At 47.7% G+C, this 23,668-nt stretch overlaps 2 protein-coding genes across 3 annotated transcripts; both read right to left on the bottom strand.

The window, feature by feature from the left end:
• Nucleotides 1–2,235: 2,235 nt before the first annotated feature.
• Nucleotides 2,236–6,451, bottom strand: LOC127296340 (uncharacterized). Its single transcript, XM_051326397.2, has 6 exons — nt 6,084–6,451; nt 5,094–5,563; nt 3,901–4,276; nt 3,035–3,663; nt 2,598–2,813; nt 2,236–2,337 (listed from the first exon to the last, which is right to left on the bottom strand). The coding sequence occupies exons 2-6, from the start codon at nt 5,355–5,357 to the stop codon at nt 2,236–2,238; spliced, it is 1,587 nt and encodes a 528-aa protein (XP_051182357.1). The 5' UTR covers nt 5,358–5,563; nt 6,084–6,451.
• A 9,622-nt stretch (nt 6,452–16,073) lies between these two features.
• LOC127296339 (RNA demethylase ALKBH10B) lies at nt 16,074–23,216 on the bottom strand. 2 transcript variants are annotated; one of them, XM_051326395.2, is made up of 8 exons: nt 22,461–23,216; nt 19,985–20,080; nt 18,816–18,919; nt 18,565–18,682; nt 18,076–18,189; nt 17,887–17,999; nt 17,625–17,776; nt 16,074–17,115 (listed from the first exon to the last, which is right to left on the bottom strand). In XM_051326395.2, the coding sequence occupies exons 1-8, from the start codon at nt 23,008–23,010 to the stop codon at nt 16,380–16,382; spliced, it is 1,983 nt and encodes a 660-aa protein (XP_051182355.1). In that variant the 5' UTR covers nt 23,011–23,216; the 3' UTR covers nt 16,074–16,379. The 2 variants fall into 2 exon arrangements, with proteins under 2 accessions (XP_051182355.1, XP_051182356.1); XM_051326396.2 differs by having other exon boundaries at nt 18,076–18,186.
• Between the last annotated feature and the right edge of the window lie 452 nt (nt 23,217–23,668).

Genomic DNA, 23,668 nt, shown 5'->3' with positions numbered 1-23,668 from the left:
CGGAGGCTTGGGCCGAAACGTAACGGAGTCAGAAGTTAGCCCATACGTCGTACCCTGCAGGGACGCCTGCGAAGGGGGTGCGGGGGGCGGCAGCCCCCGCGGTACGGTACGGATCGTTGGCACCGCCTATATATATATCTTGTAAGCCGCCGGCTAGGGTTGATCAGATTATAAGATAACCCACGGCATTTGTAAACACTCCCCGATATAGTGAAGTTTTGCTGGCTGACGTCCGTGGTATTTTTCCCTTCCGTGTTGGAAGGGGTTTTCCACGTTAAATCTCGTGTCTCCGCTGCGTATTTCTTTATCGTTCTTCGTTATTTGCTTGTCGCTTTTATAAAGGTACCCCTTTATACAAGAATCCCATGGCCAGGAAATTCACATATACAGAGATAGAAGGGGCGGTAAGCACTCTGAAATTAGTACTACTGTCCATGCAAATAGTACAGCAGGAGAATCTAGCTATCCTCTACCAACTGAAAGGAGATCACGGTTAATCTAGTTGCATGGTCAGTAAGGACCGGTAAACCACTATGAAGCTCTAAATAATCCACTAGTGCTAAAATCGTATCATGTCTAGCTTAAGGTGGAACTACTAGTTTTAGGAAAGCAAAAGCAGCACATGGATCCTGCATCCACATGGGCTCAGCGCTTCCTCTTATGTATCTGCCACTGTTTCAGGATAAACTGGACGGCTTCTCCTAGTTTTGCTTCCCGGCCATCCTTATAGTTCCACAACACCGGCTCAACATAGCGACCACTGGGGCTGTAAGAGCATCTCCAGCCGCGTCCCCCAAAGCGTCCCCCAACCGCGCCGAATTGAGCGTTTGGGGGACGTGTTTTGTTCGTGCCGCCTTTGGGGGACGTCGCTCCCCAGCCGCGTCCCCCAAACGCCTCCCCCAAACATTTAAAATACTTTTTTTGGCTTTTTTATTTCAATTTCCACAAACTAATACATAATTTGGAACGTGGTTTACACGAAAACATAATTGGGAACGTGGTTTTCCACAAACTAATACATAGTTTGAACCGTCGTGGACACAAATATAAAATTTTGCAAAGAAACTAAACCTAACTAGGCCGTGCATCGAAGGTTTCCTGTGTTCGCTGCTAAGAAAGAACACTCGAGGGCACACCCAGTCACCTAAACTGGAAAATCCAGCGGGAGGATGGTGCCCTTGTTGGTTCTACCGATGAGGCGAACAGGCAGAAACCTCCGTGCACGTATTCGCTGCGAAGAAACAACACTCATTCAGTTGTCCTCCTCGTCGGTGCTGTCGTCGTGGGAGTCCCTGTCGACGTGGTAGTCCCGGAGGCAGCGCCTCTCGTCGAAGACCTTGACGCTCATGTCCCTGTTGCCGAAGTAGGAGAACACGAGGATGAAGCCGGCTTCGAGGCTGTGGTGGCGCGCGAACTTCTCCCAGCCGATGTTGAGGTACATCTTGCCGCGCGCGTCGTAGATCGCCTTGACGATCCACCGGCAGTAGCCGCACGAATGCTCCCGCAGATGCATCATGCGCGGGCGTACGCCGCCGACGTACTCGGCGAAGGAGTCCGGCAGCCTCTGGATGCCGCGCGGGTCGCCCTTGAGGACGTGGACGAACTCGAACAGGACGTCCGGCTCCACGTCCATCTCCGACGATGAAGACGACGGCGTGGGAGGCGACGGCGAGCGTTCAGCTATGCCGCGGCCACGACCACGACCACGACCACGGCCGCGGCCGCGAGGTCGGCCTCCGCCTCTACCAGACATAGCGTCGAGTCTTGTTGAGAGATGGTGGCGGCTAGGGTTTGGGAGAGAGGCGCTAGGGTTTGTGTGTGAGAGGGACGATGAGAGGCGCCCCTTTTTATAGGCCGGAGGGAGGCGGAGGAGCGGTGGCGCTCATTAACGCCGGCACGCAGAGCTAGACGCGACGGGACGCGTCGCTGCGCCCTCTGCGGGAACTGCACCGTCGCTGCGCGCCAATAACTTCCGTCGCGAGGTAGGCGACGGTTAGGTTTAAATTAATTGTGCCGCTGACGGGTCGGCCCCGCCACTCCCCGCCTCGCTTTTCGTTGTGTCCGGCGTCCCCGGAGCGTCCCCTGTGGGACGGGGACGGGCTCGGGGCGCCGGACACCGAATGGGGGCGCGCCGGACAAAAAAGGGCTTTGGGGGACGCGGCTGGAACACATTTTCTGTCCGGCGCGCCCCAAATCCCTTTGGGGGACGGTTTGGGGGACGCGACTGGAGATGCTCTAATCATTGATCTCAAGCAGCGCCTTTGTGACTGAAGTGTATATTTCTTCACCGTGCTCTTTTAACTTCCGAAGCTTATCATCATCCTCACAGAGAATTTCCTGCATCAGATAATGCATGCACTGTCAAATGGAATCAGAGATATGTCGGCAAGACTTATAAAAAGATGTAAATGCTGACACAGCTAAAGGTGCTACAAGGAAGCAACCAGAGCTAGAAAATAATGAATATTACTACATGTCAATTAACTCTGTAATAAGCTATAGCAATATGAAACTATGATGTAGAGGCCCAGGTAATAAAGCTTCCTTTTCTATAAAAAAACTATATGTCAAGGGAATAGTAGGGAGATTCTCATTACCGTAGGTTCACCATCAACTTTGACCACCTTAAAAGGGTACCACATTGGGTTTGTGATTTCGGCTTGCCAACTTGAACAAAGAGACGCAGCAGAAATGTGTGCATCCTCCTGTGATAAATCTTGTCTGCAATTTGTAAATACTTTTGTGTCAAGCTCGCCCATCCTTTTGACACCTATATTTGCTCGTCCATTTGTAAACTTCTGTAACCGTAACCCCTGAAAAACAAGCAGATGATCGATCAGTATGAAAACTAATGATTATATAGTGATGATGCCAAAGTATCACATGAACATGTGAGAGATTGCTGGAACAGGTTGATAAGAAGGAGAATTAGTGAAAAACGGTGCAAAAGTACGAAATTTTTGCCAGTGATTGTTGAAACGGATCAGTCACAATGACAGTGAAGGAAAAAAGAAGGTACTAGTTGCTCATTTACATCTATTAGCTGCTTCCGGACATCTTGCAACTCATTGTTGCTTCTTATTTCCTTGGTTGTCAGAACATTGTTGAGTAAATCCAGTGCTTCCTGGTTTTCTTTAATGCATTGCAACTCTTCACTGCTATTTCTTTCCTTAGCAGCCAGAGCCTGATTTAGCGTCTCCATTGCGTGCATCTCATCCTGTAACTGTGATAGTCGCTCAGTAAAATTTACCAGCTGTTTTCGAACATGCTGCAACTCATCGTTGCTTTTTGCTTCCTTGGAAATAAGAGCCTGGTTGAGTGACTCCATCGCATGCATCTCCTGGTGCAACTTTTCCTTGTCCCGTTCAAGGTTCCTCCTATCATAGTCATACTGCCTAGCTAGCTCGTCAAGCTTCTTGGCTTGAACCTCCATAAACCTAGCCTCAAGCTGGTTCGACCTAGTGTCAAGCATCTTGGATTTCGCTTCAATCTCCGTAGATGGCTCCTCAAGCTGGTTGGACCTAGTGTCGAACAGGTTGCATCTTGCTTCAAAAACTTGCATCTTGGACTTCACTGTGTGCATCTCCGCCTGTAAATGTGTTATTTGCTTGCTCGCATCTATCAGTTTTTTCCGAGCTTCCAGCAGTTCATCGTTCCCTTTTCCTGTAAATGGTGTTGTCAGGATTAGTTTCAGAAGGCGCATTGTGTGCAGCTTCTAGAAGTGAAAAAACAAGGTTGTAAGTGCAATAGTTAGATCTGAAGCAAGGCAAGAAAAACAGATAATACTACAAACACAAAGCTAGCGGTGTAGTATTGGGCAGTGGTTGAGCCAGGTCTCACTGGGTAGAAGAAGACTGAAAGATGGTGCTATTGTATCATAATTTTCCCGTTGTCTTGTACCTTGATCTAGGTTGGTTTGAGCTGAAGCAGGTGCTCGGGGTGTATCTGGCATCTGGTTTTGGAAGGTTGTTTTCTCTTTGCTTTGTTCCACCTCATGTTCGTATTGGACGGCATCCTTCCAGAACCGCGTTTCAGGTGTTGCTTTTGAAGCACTACATTCAGCTTGGTGAAGGTTTGAAACATCGACAGCCCTGGGCGACAACGCAAAGGAAGGAGTAGGTGTGGTATGGTCCTTGATAGCAGTGAGGAGATCACGAGAAAACTCAGACATGCTGGTACCATGTTTTTTTGTCAACATTGCTGTGGGTTCTTCAATTTCTGTAGCCCATAAATGCGCATGCCTCTCGAAAATGGGGATAAGTAAATCTGGAAGCTCCTGAGTAATAAAAGGTGAAAAATGAGATGAGGACGCATTGCATCCAGTGTAGGAAGCATAAATAATAAATAACTAGTAAATTTGTCCGGCCTTGCTATGGACATGGTCCACTATCACAATAGCAAAGCTTTGCCCACACTTTTTCAAGACGCACACAAAAAAATTGATCTGATCATATTATTATCTTGCACATTTTCTATCAACTATCAAGCACACACCGTAAGATCAACCATCATCTTTCCCTCATATAACCCCTCTCCTCTCGTTTCAACATCGTGCACTTTCATATTTTCACATCCGAAGTATCACCACCATGGTCCACTTCTCTTTTTAAACCAGTTCAGCTAATATTTTTTATGTGGAGGCTACAACAGCCGATAAAACCTTTCGCCGGATAGCCGATGGGTTAAGTAAGCAACAAATTAGTAGACCTTATTTCCAGTTCAGCTTGACCATGCAATCACCAAGCAATAAATAGGCATGCATGTCAAACTCCCTCCATTCTAATGAATAAGGCCTATAAATTTAATAAAAGTCAACCTCCTCGAATATGTGCAACTGAATCAAGACAGGACCACTGTGGGCCTGTATCCTACCGGTATGTGTTAACCATAAGCAGAGGTCATATTTACCTTCACTTTAACTGTAAAGCTTGGAAGAAACTAAATCTGATGCAGAGTGAAAAAAGAACCTTTCGGTCGAAAATCTAAAATAATTTCATTTCTCTATCCAGATGAACCAAGTTGACACAACAGTAGAAATGCCTCAAAGGGTAAGAAATATATGTTGATACCATTCATATAACCTACTGGTATACCTTAAAGGTAGATGCACTAAATTCTTCCTCTGTTGCGATATATGCAGGGTTCACCATCGCAATCGATTCTTTGCATGGTGTGTTGCGCCTAAACTCCCGGTTAGCTACAATTTGTTCTAATCTTGCTTTCTTTTGTTCTGGCTGCATATTTGCATATTTCTGCCTTTTTTGCACGCATTGTTTTTTCCTTTGTCCTGCCTCTAAATCTGCATATTTCTTTGTCCCTTTAATTTTTTTCTTTTGCTTATAAGCTTCACGGCGCATTTCAGTATTTCCTGCTTTTCTTCATCGCTCATCTGCGCATACCGCTCTCTATCTCTTTTCCTTCTTTGTTCCTTGACATCTATGAATTGAGAATGCGGTCCAAATGACTTGCCTGCCAAACCACTCGATGCCGAACCTTTTGCTTTTATAAGAGGTTGGTTATCAAAATCCTCAACAATGGTTGATTCAACATTCTGATCCATTATCTGCAATCACAAAATGAAATAAATATAAACAAGAAGTTCACAAGAACTAAACAGAAAACTTGTTTTTTATCATGAACAGTAGCTACCCGTAAGAGACGATCATTCCTAATCACCCGTGAACTTTTGTATCATATTTCTAAGATAATCGGTTTGCGAAGTGATGAATACAACAATATTGAGAATCTTATTGATCTTTGTGTCATATTTCTGAATAAACAGTAGTGCGGTTGTCAGTAAGCAAACTGAAACATGGCTAAGATTCTCAACAATATTTATACGCATTGGAAGCATACATTTTTTAACATGTGAAACCCCAAATTCCTGCCACCAAATGTAGGAGTGGATGCTCTCTTTTTTTAATCTAGGGAAACTATTTTCATCAATCAAAACTTCAAATTTGATGGCATACGAGATCGGTGGAATTTTCGCAAAAAAAAAATGTAGGAAAGGTAACTTGCAATCACTCAGTTGATCGAATTGCGCGTCAGAAAGAGATAAGCAATGCGATCTGATTTGATACCTAGGTGAGGCGAGGACGAACTTCCGCCCGTGCTGCCGTCAATAACGAACGGCGAAGCGAGAAAATCCAGACGACGGTGGCTGCTCTCCGTCGCTCCTTCCGGCCTCCTTGTGGCCCTCCGGGCCAACCCGGACGGCGGTCGGTGATGGGGAAGCTTGGCCGCTAGTGTGGGGTGGTGCCCCAGCGTGGTCGAACGGGGGCCTTAGGGGCGAGGCTGAGACGGTGGAGTTGATCGGCAGCTCCACGGTGGCGTGGTGGTTCGAGGGGAGACGAGAGGAAGGAAGGGGAATGGGGAACAGCCTATACTCACACTCCCACACTGTTAACTGTTGAGTGAGTAAAAGTTCGCATTAGAAATCGACAGCTAGTGTGTTCGTGTCGGGTGTACCCTCACATTTGCGACATGATTTTTTTTTTCGATAAAGGATGCTTTATTACTTTAAGAAGCAATTACATCCAGCCTCTGCATAACCAGGATGCACACAGCCGTTTTGTTGTCTCAAGTCCAAAAGGATAAATAATAAAAACTAGGCGAGATACATATCGGAACGATGAATCATATAACGCCTAAGGTGTAGGTGGGGCATCTATCCGTAGATTATGCTGCCACACATGTAGGGAAAAAAGTATCCCTCGCCGTAGCCTCCAACCGTGTACAGACCTCCGTAAATAGGTCCCGGTTCTCCACTCTCTGAAGAGGTAACCATGAACGGAGAATACCTTTACATCTGTAGATGACCTGCAACAAAGAGCAATTTTTGTCATTAAAAATCTTGTCATTTCTACATAGCCAAAGCGCCCAGATAACTGCTAGCGCCCCCACCCTAAGAAGCATCTTAAGCCTTGAATCTATACCATGAAGCCAATTGCCAAAGACATTGGCGACACTAGTCGGAGGATACAGGGTAGACGCTACTTGGATGACTGACCATATAGATCTCGCGAACTGGCACTGGAAGAATAAGTGTTTGATTGTTTCGTCCTGATGACAAAAAACACACCGTGTACTTCCATGCCAATTCCGCTTAACAAGATTGTCTTTGGTGAGAATAACCCCACGACGAAGATACCATCCAAATATTTTAATTTTTAATGGTATCTTCATCTTCCAAATCTTCTTATTGCTATCAACTGGTAAATCAGAAAGAAGGATCGCATTGTAGAAAGATTTTACGGAAAAAGTACCATCTACATGAAGGTTCCATCTAAATTGCCTCGTTCAAAGCGATAAATGAATATCTCCGAGCCGTTGAATTAGGGTATTCCATGCCACAAGTCTTTGTCCAAGTAAAACCCGTCTGAACGTCACATTTGGAGGTGAGGTAGCCATTACAGTAGCAATGGTATCACCTTGTCGACGAGCAATCCTATACAGAGCAGGATACTGTTCACTTAAGGGTGCATTGTCTAGCCAAGCATCTTCCCAGAACCGTATTTGTGCTCCATTCCTGATTGAGAAAGTACCATGGCGAAAGAATACATTTTTTGTCGCCATAAGACCAGCCCAGAAGTGAGAATCCCCAGGTTTCCAAACCACTTGGGATAGTGTCTTCGAACCGATATACTTTCTCCGAAGAATAGTTTGCCAAGTCCCATCCTCAGTAAGTAGCTTAAACAGCCATTTACCCAGTAGAGCTGAATTCTTGACCTCCAGGTCATGAACTCCAAGCCCTCCTTGATCTTTGGGACTACAAACTATACTCCACTTAACCAGTCGATATTTCTTTTTCTCGCTGTCCCCTTGCCAAAAGAATCTGGATCGATAGTAATCGAGTTTATGCAGAATTCCTTTCGGTAGGATGAAGAATGATAACATATACAGTACCATATTTGTGAGTACCGAATTAATGAGTACCAATCTTCCTCCCAGGGACAACAATTTACCTTTCCAACTACTAAGGCGTTTTTGTAATCTTTCTTCCACTAATTTCCATTCCGCGATTGTAAGTCTCCGATAATGAATCGGAATACTCAAATAACGAATAGGAAATTGGCCTTGCCCGCGCCCAAACAACTCTGTATACAGAGCCGTATCGTTTTGGGCATCACCGAAACAGAACAATTCGCTTTTATGGAAATTGATTTTCAATCCTGACAACTGCTCAAAAGCCGCCAAAATTAATTTCAGATTTTGAGCTTTTTGAAGATCATGATCCATAAACAGAATTGTATCGTCGGCATATTGAAGTATAGATAAACCACCATCAACCAGATGTTGAATCACTCCTTCAATCTGGCCATCAGCCTTGGCCCGCTCTATGAGTATAGCCAGCATATCCGCTACAATGTTAAACAACATCGGTGATAACGGATCCCCTTGGCGTAACCCTTTTCGTGTTTGGAAATAGTGGCCGGTGTCATCATTAACCCAGATTGCTACACTACCTCCATACACAAAATCATTTATTAGAGCGCGCCACTCTGGAGAAAATCCTTTCATCCTGAGTGTCTGCTGTAGGAAAGACCACTTGACTTTATCATACGCCTTTTCAAAATCTAGTTTTAAAATAACCCCATTTAATTTCTTAGAATGCATCTCATGTACCGTCTCATGCAAGACCGCCACTCCATCAAGGATGTTCCTTCCTTGCATAAAGGCTGTCTGTGATGGCTGGACAACATGATCCGCAACCGTATTAAGTCTAATGGTGGCCACTTTCGTGAAAATCTTGAAACTTACATTTAAGAGGCAAATAGGTCTATATTGTTGAATCTTTTCTGCCTCATTAACTTTCGGTAACAAGATTACTTCACCAAAATTTAGACGAAATAATTCTAGTTGTCCAATGTGTAGGTCACTGAACAAATCTAGAAGGTCCGATTTAATCGTATCCCAGAAAGTTTGATAAAACTCCGCTGGAAAACCATCAGGACCCGGTGCTTTGTTGCATTCCATTTGGAAAATTGCCTTCTGAACCTCTTCCTCAGTATAAGGTGCGGTTAGTAGATCATTTTCTTCCATAGAAACTTGGGGTATATCGTCCGTTAAGTCCTCATTAAGAGAGAAGGTGCTTTCCTCCGGAGGACCAAACAGACCTTTATAATAATTAGTAATGTAAAATTTGAGTTGCTCATGGCCTTCAATCAACCCTTCATCTTGAATAAGAGAGTGAATACGTTTTTTCCGATGTCTCCCATTGGCTAAGCCATGGAAATATCGCGTATTTGAATTTCCTTCCAATATGAATTGAGCTTTGGAACGTTGATACCATTTGAGTTCCTCCTCGCGAAGAAGACTCGCCATCTGCACATTTGATTAATTTTTAAGTTCAATCTCTTGCGTAGACAATGGTCTAACCTCCGCAACAGCCTCAAGCTCATCAATTACATTTGATAAGCGAGCCTTCTCTTTTTTAAGGATACCAGCCGTATGGGCAGCCCAACCAGAGAGATGTTTGCGCATTGTCCGCATCTTATTATTCCATCTCAAAATTGGAGTGCTGCCCCCGACCGGTCTCTCCCAAACCTTCTTAACCATATCATGAAATCCCTCTCGATGTAGCCAGCCAAGTTCAAATTTGAACGGCCGTTTACAAACAAGACGAGGATTCCCAGTAGTTAGGAGGATGGGAGCATGGTCAGACAGTTTTTCAATACGTTCTAGTGCACGGAGTGACACCATAGGATATTTATTTTCCCATTCGGTATCCATCAACACGCGATCTAGTTTCTCGTATGTGGGTTCAGGAAAGATGTTGGCCCAAGTAAACTGTCGACCAGATATAAACACCTCTCTTAAATCAAGGCTATCAATGACAGCGTTGAACAAGAAAGGCCAATGTCCATCGAAACGGCCTTTACTTTTCTCATGAGGAAATCTCAACAAATTAAAATCGCCTCCGATTAAAATCGGATAAGGATTATCTTTTGTAAGATTTACCAACTCACGTAAAAAGTCAGCCTTAAAAGCATCCTGGGCGGCACCATATACAGCAACCAGACTCCACGTGAAACCGTCTGCTTTATTCTGAATGTCGAGCTTAATGTGATACTCTCCATCAGAACTAACTAAGACAGTCATGGTGTCTATACGGACGCCAAGTAAAATGCCACCGGACCTAGCACGAGGTGGGCGAGAAAACCACTGAAAGTTAATCCCGCCTGACAGTCGGTCGAGAAAACTTTGTGTGAAATTTCGCCTACCCATCTCCGATATAGCAATGAAATCTAAATCATAATCTCTACAACCATCGGCTATGTGGGAATGCTTAGCCAAGTCACCAAGACCTCTGCTATTCCGAAACATGCCATTCATCGAGAAACTATTTTAGATTTAGTATTCTTGCTATATCTACGAGATTTCTTTCCAGCCGACGATCGAGAACCACGTTCAGAAGCTTGTAGATCAGAACTAAGCTCCACGTGTTCTAAATCGACTTCTGAAATATTACCAATAATAGCCGAGAGAAGCTGACCATCTAGGATGTCATCCTCTTCCTCATCGTCTACTACTGCTGTTTCATGCCCAGTGGAGACATTCGGAACAACCGTTAGACGGTCAAGCTTCGTCTGTCTCAACACATTGGCTGAAACTGAAATCTCATCAGACCGACTACCCATATTAACCCCTATGCTACTCAAATTTGAAGAAATACGAGTATCTGAAAAAGAAACAATCGACTTGGATGGTTGTTTAGTACCTGCCGTGTCGAGGTTCTTCTCAGCCTTACGCCGCATGGCTCTCTGCATGGTGTCCTCATCCGTCGCCCCCGCCCCATCCGCCGCAAGAGCGTACCTCCCACTCCGCCTCACCGTCGGCTGAACAACGGGAGGAGGGACCGTGGGTGGCGGCTGCTGCATGGTGGAGACCGGCGATGGAGAAGTCGTGGGCGGTGGAGACCTAGCCGGTGAAGGAGAAGCGGTCGTCGATATAGGGGTAGAAGGTGATGTAGCCCCCTGTATCACAGCAGCCCCAGGCGAGTCCCCCATCGCGGGGGAAAAAGGTGTCGAAGAAGAAGCACCCTCCGACCCATCAGCTTGCCCCTCCGCCCGTGGAGGCGGTATCACAGGCTCAACGGGTCCGTTCACCCTGAAGGTCCGCTGCCCCGCATCCAGATGGTGCGGCAGCGAAGCGTCCTCCGAGGTCGGCAGCACCACGACACTCCGGCGCCCGACCGCCCGTGATCGTATGTTGTTATCGTGAGGGACGCAGCGAGGCGCCTTCTGCACAGCCATCACGGCCCGACCGAACCAGGCCCATCTACCTTGCGGTCCTCCAGAGGAGGCCTCCAGTGTCGCGTCCGCTGGTTTGAATCGCGGCTCGAGACCCGTCGCGATCACCCCGGGAGACGCAGGAGGCCGCGCAGCCCCAGCCATCTCCACGGACGAGGAGACCCCAACGACGACTTGCGCGAAGGATCGCCGCAGCCCTGCACTTTGGGATGGCGTAGATGCGGGTGACGACGATGGTTCGACGGTGGCGGCTTGAGGTCGAGCGGCGGCGGCGAAGATGTCTCTGGAACGATAGGAGAACTGGTCGATCGCCCGTGATCGTATGTTGTTGTCGTGAGGGACGCAGCGAGGCGCCTTCTGCACAACCATCACGGCCCGACCGAACCAGGCCCATCTACCTTGCGGCCCACTAGAGGAGGCCTCCAGTGCCGCGTCCGCTGGCTTGAATCGCGGCTCGAGACTTGCCGCGATCAACGGCCGCACCGCCGGTACCTCGGCCGGCACCGAAGACGAAGCTGCCAGCGTCGCCTCCACCACCACGCGACTTGGCGTCGGAGACGCCCCAAGCACCACGGAGGTAGCAGACCCCGACGAAGGATCCAAAGGCGCGATCGCCGCCGGCCGACGTGCAGAAACTGCAGCGAGGAAGTCCCCAAAAACAGGCGGCGCCGGCGTGACTCGACGACGCGGAAGCGGGCCTCTCCAGGGCTTCATCCGCGGCATCCAGGAAAGCCGCAGGCCTACCGGTGACGAGGACGCCGCCCTCATCGCAGACCTCTTGACCTTCTCCCCCGGCGGCGGCGACGCAGATCTTGCTCGCTCCGACGACCTGCACGACGAAAACGTACCTCTGGCGATGCAGACCTTGACCATTCCCTGGACTCAGACGTCGGATATCCGATCTTTGTCCAGAAGTCATCTCTCACCTCCTCTTGGGACAATTCCGGCGACTGCCCGATCTGCTGCACGATAGGATCTAGCCCTAGCACCGACCACGCCGCCTCCTCCGCCGTTTCCCGCGTCTCCTCGTCAGAATCCTCGTCCTCCGCTAGGCAGTAGAACCTAGACCCGACGGTTGGCCGCGCCGGCGAGGGAGGAGACGATGCGCCGGCGGCACGCGCAGGATCCGACCGAACCACCCATCGCTAGACGCCATCGGAACCGGCCGGCCCGCACTTGCCTCGTAGGGCCGCAGATCGCAAGCGTTCTGCGAGGCGAGATCCCCGTCCACAGTTGAGCACCTCCCACGACAGATCCCGGCGAGACGGCGGCGGGCAGGCTCGGCCTGGCGGGATGTAGGGCGGGCGCAGCGAGGCCGCAGCGGGCAGGTGCGTCCAGGCGCAGCAGCTGCGGGCGGGCACAGCGAAGCTCGCGGCGGAGTGCGGGCACGGCGAGGCCGCGGGGTGGCGTGCGGGCAGATCGAGACGGAGGCCGACACGTGCGACATGATTTATGTATGATCAGGTTACTAAATACTACTGCGAGCTTTTTTTTTTTTTTGAAGTAAAATACTACTGCGAGCTAAGTTGGTTTTGATCAGCATTTCAACATGGATCCTTCCGTCCTTCGTGGTGGCGTCGCACCCTTCCGTGGGGAAGAACTAGTACTGGTACAAGCCTACAAGTTGACCGCCTTCAGTTTCCAATTAAGTGTTTCATATTTGTCTAAACCTTTATGTATTTACACACTAACATCAATAAAGTTGAGACGGTTATTTTGAAACAGTGGAAGTACCTCATACTACCCGTCTTCAGCCGATGCTATGCTATCCAGGGCGCCGTCTGGTAGGCTATGAGCCCTTTGCCTCGCATTGGCCAGAAAAAACCGTTTGGTTGCATGTAAGAGCTCTCTGTTGTGGTCTAATCGGTTCTCAAAGCACCTCTGGGACAGGCCCTGGAGAAACGCTTGAACCGGCAGTTTCCAGTGGGCATGTCCCGTTATCGTGCCATTTTGCATGCCATCGTGCAACAGTTGCACGCGTGGAGAAGCGCGGGAGACACCGCGTTGTTTTGGTCCTCGCTCCCCACTTCCAAGCACCGGTTCCCTCCTTCTCTCTCCCCATTCACTCCTCTCACTGACAGTCACCACCATGTTGCATCAACCGCCGCCCATGGCCTCCTCGCCTCCGCCGCCGCCTTCCGCTCCAGCGCCGATGGATCCAGTCGTCCGGCCGACGCCCACGAGGTCGAACGAGGCGCTCTTGCGCAACGTCCGCGAGTACGAGGCTGGAGGTCGCGACTCGGGTGCGCAGATCGATGTCGGTCGTGTGCCGGTGTTGAATCGGCCGTCGCCGTTCGCGAGTATGAGGCCCGCCGGCATGGCAACTCGCAGCGCGGCCGTCGTCGCTCTTCAAGCCACCGTGATTCCACCGGCGGATCCCTCGACAACGGGGGTTTTTGCCCCCTCCCCACTAGGGTTTCCATCGGCGAGGGCGGCCGCAATGGCGGCAGGTGCACCGGGATCCAGCAGGGAGATGGAGCCCCCGCCGGGGTTCGCGTCGACACCGATGCAGGCGCCAATGCCTTGGGGCATGCCGCGTCCGTCTACTCCGAATGGCGTGTCGCGCGTCGCGCCGCCGCCGTTCGGCCTACCACGTGCTCGACGGCAGTCGACAGCTCCATCGGCGCCCCGCTTCACGACCTACGCTCCGGCTCCGCCTCCTCCTCCACCAGGATTTGGAGTGCAACCTCCTAGAGGACCTACCGGCGTGTATGTGTGTCCTCCTCCGACGACGACTGGGCCGCTCTCGCTCCACCCAATCGTAAGTACTCTCAATCGCCTCCTCCTTCGCTTGTTTAGATCGATTAGATGACATTGTAGATCACATAGTTGTCCGGCCGCTCAGATCGATGTGAATGTAGATAGGATTCATGGCAATGTGCTTGAGTGCTTGATATTAGCATTGGCATTGTCAATTGTTCATGATAGTGGTTGAAGTTGGTCATGCCAAGCTCAAGCACCATGATGGACTTGACAATATCAAGTCAATGACTGCGCTTGAGCTTGGCATTGCCCATGACAGTGCTTGTGCTTGGCATTGCCAAGCTCAAGCACCATGATGGATTTGATAGTGTTTGTGCTTGGCATTGCCATTGTCCATGACAGTGCTTGTGCTTGGCATCGCCATCATGGACTTGATCTTGTCATTGCCATTGGACCTCAGCAAAGACAAGTATCGCTAACTCTTTGCATTGTCATTGCATCTGCAGAACCGGTCCTTCCTGGAATTGTTCGCGGAAGGGCCCATACTGGACGGAAGAGACATGGCCGTCCGGGTGCAACTTCGTGACCCCAATAAAGCGTTCATGGAAGCCCACCGGCAGATCACCGCGCCATGGGTTCACGCCGGCCGTCCCGCTGACCTGGGGCACACTCCTAGGCAGCGGCTGTCGGCGTTCTTCGTGCAGGTGGAGAGCTCGGACCTCCTTGCCCTCGCTGTGCCGCCCTACATGCAGAAGCTCCTAATCACAAAGTACAAGCTGAAGAACAATGGCCCGCTGGTGAAGGTGTGCTTGTACATGGGTCAGCGGTGCAAGTGGAAGGTGCAACTCCAGTGGATTGGCCAACGCGTCGGCTTCATCAAGTCCTGGAGGGAGTTCGCCGCCAGGCTTTTACTCCGTGTCGACGATACGATCTTCTTTACCCCTCAGGACGACGGCTTCAAGGTCGACGTCTTCAGGAAGGAGACTTCCTGCTCCAGCATCTTCGGCTGCAAGAGGCATCGCGAGGACCCTTATGCTGATCCTCGCCGTTAAGGTGTTGCTGCTTGATCATTGTCTCTGCTTATGTCTGATTGTCACCGTCAGTAGTTGTGTTGGCCTCTAGGAGGATGTTAAACACTTGCTTTTGTGCATACGTGACTGTAATGTTGGCCTGTAGAGGCTGTTGAACATTGCTTTTGCACCTGGATAGTCTGCCCCCAGGTTTAGGTAGGCGTCTTACCACTCTGACGCTAGATTAGGTACTAAGTACTCTGTTATGTTCGTTAATTGTGTGCTGTGATTATGATCGTGTTTGAGCTCTTTTGTGTGCTGTTATGTGATGGTAAGATTAGCATATTTGAATGTAGTGAGGAGAAGCCTTGCCTGAGAGCCCAAAATAGCAACCAAACACATATAGTAGGTTCTGTTTATAGGGGCGAGTTTGGTAGGCTGGGCTGGATTCCCGCACCACTAGCGTAGCGAGACGGGTGCCTTTGCACGCCGTAAACGGGTCATGGGTCAAATTTGGCCCATCGTTTGATAGTCTGTGTTGCATCGGCCAGAACACAAGTGCAGATTATTTGGATGCCTGGATACAACGTTCCATCTCTGTTTAGGCACAATAGTTGTTTCGTCAACCAGTGTTTAGCCACAATAGTTGTTTCGTCAACCAGGTTGTTGACAGAATAGAGAGCCGTTGACAAGAGCGAGCCAAACCTTCACTTCGAATCTCTGCACCTGTCATGGCTAACTGCTAGAGAAACACGAGGTGCCCCGTAGACAAGAGCGACTGAATCAGGTCAACCACTGTGAGCATAAAAACCATACGCACGCACATTCAGTTCCACAGAGGAGTCAGATCCAAGTGTACACAAGATACAAGAGACAAGAGAAACCGAAGACAAGCATATACCATGGGAACGGCCACCGCGCCACCAAATGTCGTGCTGAAGTCAAGAGTTTAGCAACAGTTCACATCTACAACGGGTGCACCTTGCCAAGAGTAACCAATCAGCGGAGGAACATTTCCTATTCACCATCTCTTAGCTAACTGACTATATAACACATGAAGGAATATGCATATGCAGCAAACGAGCACCATTACACCAAGATAAGATTGACATAACAAGCACCACAGAGATGACCATTCCCATAATCATAGCAGGTGACAAGTTAACGCAGCAAGATATATCCAGTTTTGCTACACAGCAGCTACAAAATTAAGACGGCGTTCAGTCTTTTAGACAACTCGACGTCAAGGTGCTTGCAATGGATGAGAGTTGCCAGTGAAGGCCTAGGTCGAGCTCAATTTGCTCCAGTGAATGTCTATTCTTTTTCTCTTCGAATTCCTGCAATCACGATCTGAAAACTTGAAGTTTCCTCAGCTCATCTTTCTGATTTCTCTATGTACTATACCTCCTTTCTACTTGGCAAGGGCACCTGGCTCAGCCTTGCTGTTCCCAGCCTTCTTCATACCACCATTCTGCTGCTGCTCCTTATGAACAGCTGACTTCTCATCCACTAAGCCGCAGCCACCATTAGAGCTCCCATTGCACTCTGGTTTTGCCTCGACTGTATCAGGCCTTTTACTTGTTGCCGTGCTCCTTGGAGAAGCATTACCATTAGCCATCTCCGCATGAGCATGTGAAGCTTGGATCATCTGATGAGGCGGCAACAGTTGGTGACCTGATCCAGGAGGAAGAAAGACCCCTGTACCTGGAACAGGCAAACGTGGTGGGGCAGGCCTTGGGGCAGCTTCTGGAATCCAAGCTGGTGCTGTATTTTGCAATTGAACAGCTGCTGGGAAAGGTATGGCTGCGGCAGCAACAGGAGCAGGTGCTACAAAGAGTGGCTGCATTCCATCGGATGGAGGGATGTGGAGAGGTCCAGCCATTGGTGCTGGAAGTACACTGCTGGCGGGGGCATATCCGAAGTGCTTAGGACTAGGGGAATGTGGCCTCATGTTAGCTGGCCTTGATGGTGGACCCCAGGGCATAGGAGGAGGTGCTAATGTGGGAGTGACTCGTGCAGCACTTTCTGATGAAACAAGTTTTCTTGGCACAGACTTCCCAAAAGTCAGTAAGATTCGCTGCTTGTGTGTAGCAGGAATAGATCGCTTGGCTACATCAGCACTTCTCCCTTGCAACACTAAAAGAGACCTGCAATTCAGAAAAACTGTTTAGTGTCACAACTAATATGGAACGGAGGGAGTAATTACTAATGGGTTAGTGCCTATTATCTTCAGTTGTGGCTCTCTAGTATTTTATTATCTTTTATTACAAACAAGTATATTTTATTTTGATTTTGGTCTAACTGAAGATCGCAGACACTAACCCACTAGTAATTACTCCCTCCGTTCCATATTAGTTGTCTTTGTACTAAATCACCAACAACTAATATTAAATGAAGGAAGTAACATATATTATCTTATTACAAACAAGCATTTTATTTTGATTTTGATCTATATTATGTTTATTGTTCCTACTTGAGAAATTCAAGACACAGAGACAGCTCAGATGTGTGTTTATATATCCACTAAAATACGTAACAAAATCACCAGCATCTGGTGTTACGGTATGATGTCTGCCACCAGAGACATAAACTGAAATTTGTCAGAGAGTGAATGGTCCATACAAGTAACAGGGAACACTACTGGGGAAAGGCTTACCCTGTAGAAAGAGATAGCTTTAAAGGGCCTCTGTTATCGCCTCGTTCACCAAGGATAACTCGGCCAAATACCATGTCACACTCTGTCAGGCAGAGAGTACAAAGAGGCCTACCATACCAAGGAGGAGGTTGCTGAGGATGAGAATATTCCCCCTGCAAAAAAATCATTTGGCCATTATTAGATTCTCCTTTCAGCAAGTGATTATCCACTGTCTCAAGAAAAACTTTCAACCAACAAAGTCTACATCATAAAAATAAATTACCTCATTGAAGAAGTCGATAACACAATAGTCTGGCTTAGAAGGTATGATTCCCTGCTGAAAGAAGCGATCAAACAGGTCTTGCAGCAACCCAGGAACAGCATCCACCCTTGTCTCTGGAAGAGGATACAAAGGAAGTCATCAAAACATGAGGATAAGAAGACAAGGCTCTGTGGTAAAAGCTTGACATACCTCTTTGATTTTCATCTTCAAAAGGGCCTTCAATGATAGGAACTCCCAGCTGAATAACTGCGCTTCCATGACCCCTCAGTGGTCTTCTACCAACAATAACAGTCTGCCCCGCTTCTTGCACCAAGTAAAAATAACGGTGAAGTTCAATATAATTGTTAAATCGCAGTATCCCAAAGAATTAGACAAGGACAGACTAGGACATTATCTGTTTACACAAATAAAGAAACATTAACAAGAGGCAAATGGACAACCAAACCTTGTAATGCAACATTCAAGGCAACAGACCCTTTTCTTTAGGGAAACCAGAGTACCTGATAAGCTGTAACATTTTCCTACGTGTTCAGCTAGGTAATATTAATACCCGGTTTTCATTTTAGATATAAAATCAATTCAATGTGGCAAAAGTGTTCACAGTTACATTGGCACACATGTACAAAGAGTCAAAGCGCATGGGCACATAAAAATAGCAATTAGAGGCCATAGAATTACCTTCCAACCCTCCTCGGCGAGAAGAAGCTTTTGTCTCATTAGCTAAAGAAACAATCTTGTTTATCTCAATCACATTTACCAACCCTTCATAGACCTTTAGTCCTTCAACAGTATTAACCTAAAGAAGCATAGAGCATATTTTCATCATGGTGTGATTTGTAATGAGCTAATGGATTTTGACTCAACTTTGAGATTCCAAACAAACTGCATGGAACTTGAACTTAAAATTTTAAATTGCAGGGCTAACATACCGGCCTGCCATCAATGATTTCCCTGGTTGTATACTCTGAAGGAGCTGGAGCCACTTTGCTGCTTCCTTCAGAATCAGTTTGCAGCTTAGGGTTTTTCTCACCTTCTACAAAATACACAACAGAAGGACATGTTTTAGACTTCAGAGATTAATTAGCAATCCTTATTAAAAACAAGCAACTGCATTCCCCTGAGTACGACAAGACAGTCAGCTTTAAGAAACAAAAAACAAAGAGTTGCACAGTTGGCAACAAATGCACAATTATCAAGAAAGAGACAAGGGGTCAGATCTGATACGTCACCAATTTGTCTAGTTCATCCTAAAATTTAGTGTAGATATTAACATTGTGGGCGTCATAAGTTCAGATGTCTATCCTGAGGACACTTCATTACAAATAAACAAGAACCCAAAGCTCAGGATTGTCCATAGTTCTACAAGGAACTTTGGAGGTTATGTAGCACCGAAGGTTTTGGGGGATAAGAGAAAAAATTGCAAAACGTAAATTGATAACTAACCCAAAACTGAAAACGAAGCTCAACATTGTATGACAGTATGAGTTGATGAAGAAACAAGACTTAATATAGAGTATAATGACAATAATATAGTTAGTAAGACAATAATGCAAACTTCTTTGGTTCAAGCCGTATCTAATGTGACAAATAGCTTCTCAACAAAATTCAGAAATTAAGTACTCCTACAGTGTGCAAAATTATACACCAAATAACTGAAGATGACCATGATGGAATATGCCAGCATTGAGACGCGCATATAGCGCAGTGGTTGTGCGCGGCAGTGGCCGGCCAGCCCGTCCCAGGTTCGAGTCCCGTTGGTGGCCGAATTTTCTGGGATGTCTCACCGGGGCTCTGGGTCCCAAATAAAATCCCCTCCACACATATGTGCCACAACTACTAGCTCCTAGGGACACTCAAATTATGTGTGCTGTGTGTATAGTTCTAGAGTCTAACTTGTGCACTAGTGGTGTGCGTGTGTGTGGTGTGAGTGTGGTGTTGAGTTAGTGCATAAGTTCAGATACTACAGCTGTAACACAGATCGAGGGGTCTCAAAAAAAAAAAAAAAAAAAAAAAAAATATGCCAGCATTAAACAGATGAATACTGCACAATGCCAGAATGTATATATCAATATATGTGTGTATGTTTGCGTTTGTGTACCATCGGTAATAGGAGAATCCAACTGTAGACTTTTAGCATCAACAACGTTCTCTCCTTCCTTAAGTCCCTTCCCTTCTTGGTTATGAAGTTCACGTCCTAGAAGCATCAAGAGTACATGAGTAACTGTTTCGGATTTTCCACCTTACTAAACATTAATGTTAGATACCCCGCAAAAAAACATTAATATTAGTATAAAAGAAATGGAAACTGGAAATGCATTAAAAAGGAAAATTAAAGGAGGGGAATACAGTAAGCTGCAAATTGAAATACAGTATGGTAATCACAATATAAATACAAACAGAAAATACGAGCTTATTCCATCTATAACTTAATAGTTGAGTGGAAGACACAGAAAAATTGTATGTTTACCAAAACTAGCCGACCTCTGCAGACAATTGTGCAGATAGATAGAGAAAAGCATACATTATATATGAAACCAGTCAATTTGTTACGAAACCACAATAAGTGGCGTAGAATATACTCTTGTATATTTCTCTTTATGCCAGAAAATATAATAAGATGATAATTTTTGTAAGGATTAATGTCAGAATCTCCTTTTATTAAACAACATAAGTATAATATGTTGCTACATTGTATTATACAACATAGCCTGCAGAGCTAGAGATAGAATATTGCTATATTTTTTCTAGCATTGGTAAAACACATGTCATCGACTTCTATTATACAACATAAGTAATGTGAATGGACTATCAACTTTTATTATACAACATAAGTAAATATAAGTAATAGGGATGGACTATGAGGCGACGCCCGTAACCCTTGGCACGTCAGCCAGAAGGAGCGCGCCGCTGCATGACACAACCGGACAGCGCGGGCAGGTGTCACGCAGTAGAACACTGCACCGAATGCTTGCGCCATATCTTTTTTCACAAGTAATAACCATCTCTTTGACTTATTCAGCTGCTTGGAACCCTTCACCGAACTCAATTCATGCCATATATTTTTGTCGCAAGTCATATCTATATTAGCATTCAGCTACTGAACAAACAGGACCAGGGTGCGACAAAAATTATATGGCACGGGCGGGTGCCACGCATTAGGACGCTGCGCCAAACTTTCGCGCCATATCTTTCGTCACAAGTAATAACTATCTCATTGACTCATTCAGCTGCTTGGAACGCTTCACCGAACTCGATTCACACCGTATATTTTTGTTGCAGGTAACAACCATGTCATTGACTCGTTCAGCTACTTAACAAACAGAACCGCGGAATGCTCAGAGCGAAAAATGTTGCCACATAAAGCAACTCGAAGTGGTTGATTGCACTTGCCCTATACATATCTTTACGCGGGAAAACTATTTTTGGACAATTTTATCCAGTACCTTATGACCTCCGCAACTAGAAACTGGTATAGAAATAGACTAGACAAACCGCGAAAAGCTTGCCCTTCCAAGACATCAGTACAAAATGAACAGAAAAAATAATACAAACAAACAAATAGCAGTAATTGAACTTACCAAAAAAAAACAATATACTACGTATACTTTACCAGCCGAAGCAAAATTTCTGCAACCTGGAAGGAAGATTTAAAAAGTGGTCTATATTCATGCCCAGCCCAAGATGAGATATGACTAGTCAATTAGTAGCAAGCAGGTGTCTCCGCAGCAGGAACGCATTTCATGGATCGGACCATTTTAGGACAAAAACATATATGGCGTGGGCAGGTGTCATGCAGAATGACGCTGCGCCAAACTTTCGCGCCATATCTTCTGTCACAAGTAATAACCATCTCATTGACTCATTCAGCTGCTTGGAACGCTTCACCGAAGTAAATTCACAACATATGTTTTTTCGCAAGTAACAACCATATCATTGACTCGTTCAGCTAGTGAACAAACAGAAGCGCGGAATGCTGAGAAGGAAAAATGTTGCCACATAAAGCAGCTGGAAGTGGTTGATTGCACGTGCCTATAGATATCTTTAGGCGGGAAAGCTATTTTTAGACAGGTCTATCCAGTACCTTAGGACCTCCAGAATTAGAAATTCATATAGAAGTAGACAAGATAAATCGCGAAATTGAAGACATGAAAAATACTAAATGAACAGGAAAGCTGACAAATAATACTAGAAACAAACAAACAAACAGGAGTAATTGAAGTTCCCCAAAAACAATATAGTGCTACCTAGTAGTATACTTTTCCAATGGAAGCAGAAATAACAGAAACAAACAATAGTAATTGAATTGAACTTGTCCATAAACAATATATACGTACTTTACCAACCGAAGCTATAATAACCTGGATAGGTAAGATTAAAAAAAAAGTAGTGCATATTCGTGCCCAGGATGAGATATGACTAGTCAATTATTACTAGTAGCAAGCAAGTGCGTGTGCGGCAGGAAGGCATTTCATGGATGGAACCGTTTGAGGACCCAACATAAGAGAATAGCGTTGTTCTACCGGACCGAACAGAAGAGATATACGAGAGGAAAGAGGGGAGCGTATCTGACTCACCATCTTTATCGGATCCAGCGGCGGCGACGTTTGCGGCATGCCGCGGCGGATCGGTGCGGCCGTTGCCGGCGTTGCGATGGTTGTTGTGGGATGGCGCGTAGGAGGAGCTGTGGCGTCGCGCGGGTGGCGGCGGCGGGTTGGGCGCGAGGACGGGCCCGTGCTGCTGCGGCGGCGGCGTCGGCGGCTGCGGGTGCGGCTGCTGGGCCCTGCGTAGCCACTCGGTGTGCTGTAGCGCGAGCGCGACGTCGGTGACGGGGAAGAACTGCTGCATGTGGATGATGTGCGCCCAGTGGTGCCTGCGCTGGTGCACGGCGGCGAAGACGTGGTCGTAGTCGCCGGGGACGCTGCGGAGGTGCAGGACGAGGAGGTCGATGATGGCGTTGGCGGCGGCGAACTCGCCCCGCAGCCAGGAGATGAAGCCGTCGCGCTCGTCCATGAGCCAGGCCGGCTGCTGCTGGTGGTGCGGGTGGTGCGGGTCGAGGGGCGCCCCCGCGACCATGGCGGCGGCGGAGGAGGGGATGGCGGCGGCGCCGGCGGCGGCGGTGGCCATCGCCTTGGCTGGTGCTGGCCCTCAGTTCATGCAAGGGAGGCGGGGCAATGCGAGCGGGGGTTGGAGATCTAGGGTTTTGCGGTGTTTTTTGGCGGTGCCGGTGTAGCGACGGAGCGGCGGTAGTGGGGTGTCTGCTAGCGTCGGAGGAGGATGGGGGAGCGATATGTGAAAGAGGAGGCGGATCTGGGGCAGCCTAGATTCCCGAAATGCGGGGCGGAGAGGGTGGACGGACGGGTGGAAAAAGAAAAAATAGGCTGACGGGTGGGGCCCGGGGCCACCGGGCAGTGTCTAGGGCTGGGACGTGGCGGTGGGCGGACGCGAGCGCTCGTGGTTCAAAATCAGCGACGCGAGTGAGGAGCCGTGTCGCTGCCGTGTGGGCCCTCCGACCGGTGCGGTGCGAAGCGCGTGCTTCGCTTTGCTAGATCATTCGGAATTGACCGGTGGTAGTGAAAAGCGGAACGGAAAGAGGGCGTGCAGTTACACGGGGGAAAAGACGACCGTTAAGTCGCAGGTAACGGCGCCTGGTTTCACGGCATGCGGGCTTCGCGATCGGGGACGGACGGCCAGGATGTGCCGTGGTTGGTGTCAGTTGGGCAGGCCCACGCTTTCTTTAATGGAGGTTGTTGACGGGCGGGACGGGACGGGACGGGATAGCTCT

Source organism: Lolium perenne, chromosome 4, assembly GCF_019359855.2.
Source record: "Lolium perenne isolate Kyuss_39 chromosome 4, Kyuss_2.0, whole genome shotgun sequence".
In the NCBI taxonomy this organism is placed as follows: Eukaryota; Viridiplantae; Streptophyta; class Magnoliopsida; order Poales; family Poaceae; genus Lolium; species Lolium perenne.
This window is presented reverse-complemented; position numbering and strand designations above follow the sequence as displayed.

Coding starts and splice junctions, on each gene's coding strand:
- LOC127296340 (XM_051326397.2), bottom strand. CDS start 5,357: ATGCGCCGTGAAGCTTATAAGCAAAAGAAAAAAATTAAAGGGACAAAG. Junction 2,814..3,034: donor TCCGGAAGCAGCTAATAGAT/GTAAATGAGCAA, acceptor CTTGTTTTTCAG/GGGTTACGGTTACAGAAGTT. Junction 2,338..2,597: donor AAGTTGATGGTGAACCTACG/GTAATGAGAATC, acceptor TATCTGATGCAG/GAAATTCTCTGTGAGGATGA.
- LOC127296339 (XM_051326395.2), bottom strand. CDS start 23,010: ATGGCCACCGCCGCCGCCGGCGCCGCCGCCATCCCCTCCTCCGCCGCC. Junction 18,190..18,564: donor TCGCCGAGGAGGGTTGGAAG/GTAATTCTATGG, acceptor ACTTGGTGCAAG/AAGCGGGGCAGACTGTTATT. Junction 17,777..17,886: donor TTATCGACTTCTTCAATGAG/GTAATTTATTTT, acceptor ATTTTTTTGCAG/GGGGAATATTCTCATCCTCA.